The following is a 2,368-nucleotide window of genomic DNA, read 5'->3' as shown; positions in this document are numbered from 1 at the left end:
TTTGTTCTCGTGAATATGAGATTTTCAAAGAAAAAAAACGTTAAAAAAAGTGAAATAGCGCTAATAATATGCTAATAACATGGATATGGCATCATACATCTCTTCATTTTCGAATTTCCGATCTTTGGCACTATTTTAACGAACTGTTTCACCCTCGAAGGGGCCATCAAAACAAGAGATTGAAAATATTCATATTTGGAATTCATCAGAATCCTTCACTTCCTATAATCTTCTCTTCAAAAAAGGTGAAATTAATGAAACAGGGAGATGAAGATTTAATCCAAATATTTTGGAATTCAGAATTTTGCTTAAAAATATGAAGCGATAGTGATTGGACGGTAATCTGCTAAACATCAGTCCCAGCATCAGAACCGACCCTACTTGGTTTGCTTTTGCATTTCTTCATATAAATCGTAATTACGACAGTAATGAGTATCGTAGAAAAGGATGCTGCTGCAATTACCAAAATAAGGGACCATAATGTAGCTGCTTTCGAATTCCGTACGGCTACCAGAGAATTTTCTGTAGTAATCAATTTACAGTCACCATCGATCAATTGATGTTCTAAAAAATATAACCTCACTTATCCTCAATATATTTTCAAGTGGTCGATCGCTATACCAAAAAGTTGGATAAAAGCTGGACTACAAAGTAAATTCTACGATTAGACGGCCATTCTTCTTCTCCTCGAAAATCTCCCAACTCTTATTGTAAGTGATGTTTGTTGTTTCAACTGACCTGCTGATTCATTTTTCTTTTCACAATAATTATAACAATGCACTTGTCTAAGTGTAAACATCACTTTTGTCACTTATCAAATCCTGCGAAGAATACGATAAGATATCACTCTGGAAAGTGAAAGAAGACGCATAATGATAACTTCTTCAACAATATAGTTTGCATTATGATTTTCCAAGAGCGTAATATCTCCTTCACTTTATGTTCTCATTAATTATGCCAGTGAACTATGGCTGTGAAATTTACCGTAAGCACACTGATTGCAGTCTTCGCCAGTCCAGTTCTGTACACAAGAACAGAGATTCTCGACCGTAATACTGCCATGGATGCATTCGATTGGTGTCTCACAAAATGGACCAGTGAAACCTATGTCACAGAGACAGAAGCTATCCATCTGAAGGGAAACACTAATGATTAAATCTCTTCGAAATTCCAAACAGACTAAGATCAAGACTTTCTGACACTTCTGAAATTCTCAAAATTTACTTTGATTTCTAAACTTTTCACTGGTTAACAAATTAGAGGAATTTCCTTTAGAAAATCTAAGTTTTAGAAATCTTAAAAAATGTCCTAAAATCCCAACATTACCTGTCCTTCGGATCCAACAGAAATCCCATTATGGCACATTCGAGACTGACAAAATATTCCGGTCCATCGGTTCTCACATTTACACCGACCGTTTTCCAGCTTCCCCTTGCCTTCGATACATTGTGTTACCTTTTCACATCTTTCACCTGCAAAATGTTTCATAAATTACTTCAAGAACTGAAGTATTTGCGTCTTTCGTTACCTGCCGATGAATGAAGCAAGGCAAAATTACCTCTCATAGAACTTGAAAATTATTTGGGACACCCTTTTTATTTGAAACTTTCAGTATGAAATTTTGTCCAGCAATAGAGGTTTTATTACTAAATTTGGTGAAATATGTTTGATAAAACTGAAAATTGTGATAAGGACTGTTGTATAAAATCTTTTTATTAGCAGTCCCTAAAAAGAATTAGTGGATGATTACCGGTCAAGCCATAGGGACAATGGCATTTGCCAGTCTTCGATTTTCTACCACCGTGTAAACATGGCTCAATTTCGCATGCTTCACCTTCAAATCGTTCTTGACACTGACATCTACCCTACAAATAAATTAAATTTCAATCTACCGTATGATAACAACTAAACAAGATGGTATATTTGACACATCCCGCAAATTAAGACTACTTATCCTTGACAAAAAAAAAATATATAGTTCTGGTCATTTTTCGAAACCTTATTCTAATTACAACACTTGTTTTATGCAAACATTTAGATCAATTAGCCTCTATTATTGCAATTTGTCAGCAAAATTGCTAATATCGGTATTTTCAGTGCATCAATACATTCCATTTAGTATTTCTTTTTTGTCAGAGTTATAGCTCAATCTGCAAGACAAGTTTGAGGTCAGTTTGCATAGTCCAAATATTAATATTGAAGACAGAATGAGAGATGCTAGATTCCTCGTGAGATGAACCATTTGAAACAATGGAAGTTAGCAAAATGTTCTAAAATATATTTGTTATTATCAACTTTTCCAGATTCTATTTAGAATCTTTCCGGAAAAATATTCCTCAGGAATGATAATTTGACGAGGAAAAATCTA

At 34.2% G+C, this 2,368-nt stretch overlaps 1 protein-coding gene across 1 annotated transcript; it reads right to left on the bottom strand.

The window, feature by feature from the left end:
• Window positions 1–346: 346 nt before the first annotated feature.
• Window positions 347–1,865, bottom strand: LOAG_14419 (hypothetical protein; the record flags this gene model as incomplete). Its single annotated transcript, XM_003149917.1, has 4 exons — window positions 347–564; window positions 985–1,132; window positions 1,327–1,472; window positions 1,751–1,865. Coding segments are annotated over 4 exons (627 nt in total), but the record flags the coding sequence as incomplete, so codon positions are not given.
• Window positions 1,866–2,368: the final 503 nt, after the last annotated feature.

This window comes from Loa loa (assembly GCF_000183805.2).
Source record: "Loa loa unplaced genomic scaffold supercont3.1174, whole genome shotgun sequence".
Lineage (NCBI taxonomy): Eukaryota > Metazoa > Nematoda > Chromadorea > Rhabditida > Onchocercidae > Loa > Loa loa.
The sequence above is the reverse complement of the archived record's forward strand: the minus strand, read 5'-3'. Positions and strand labels throughout refer to the sequence as shown.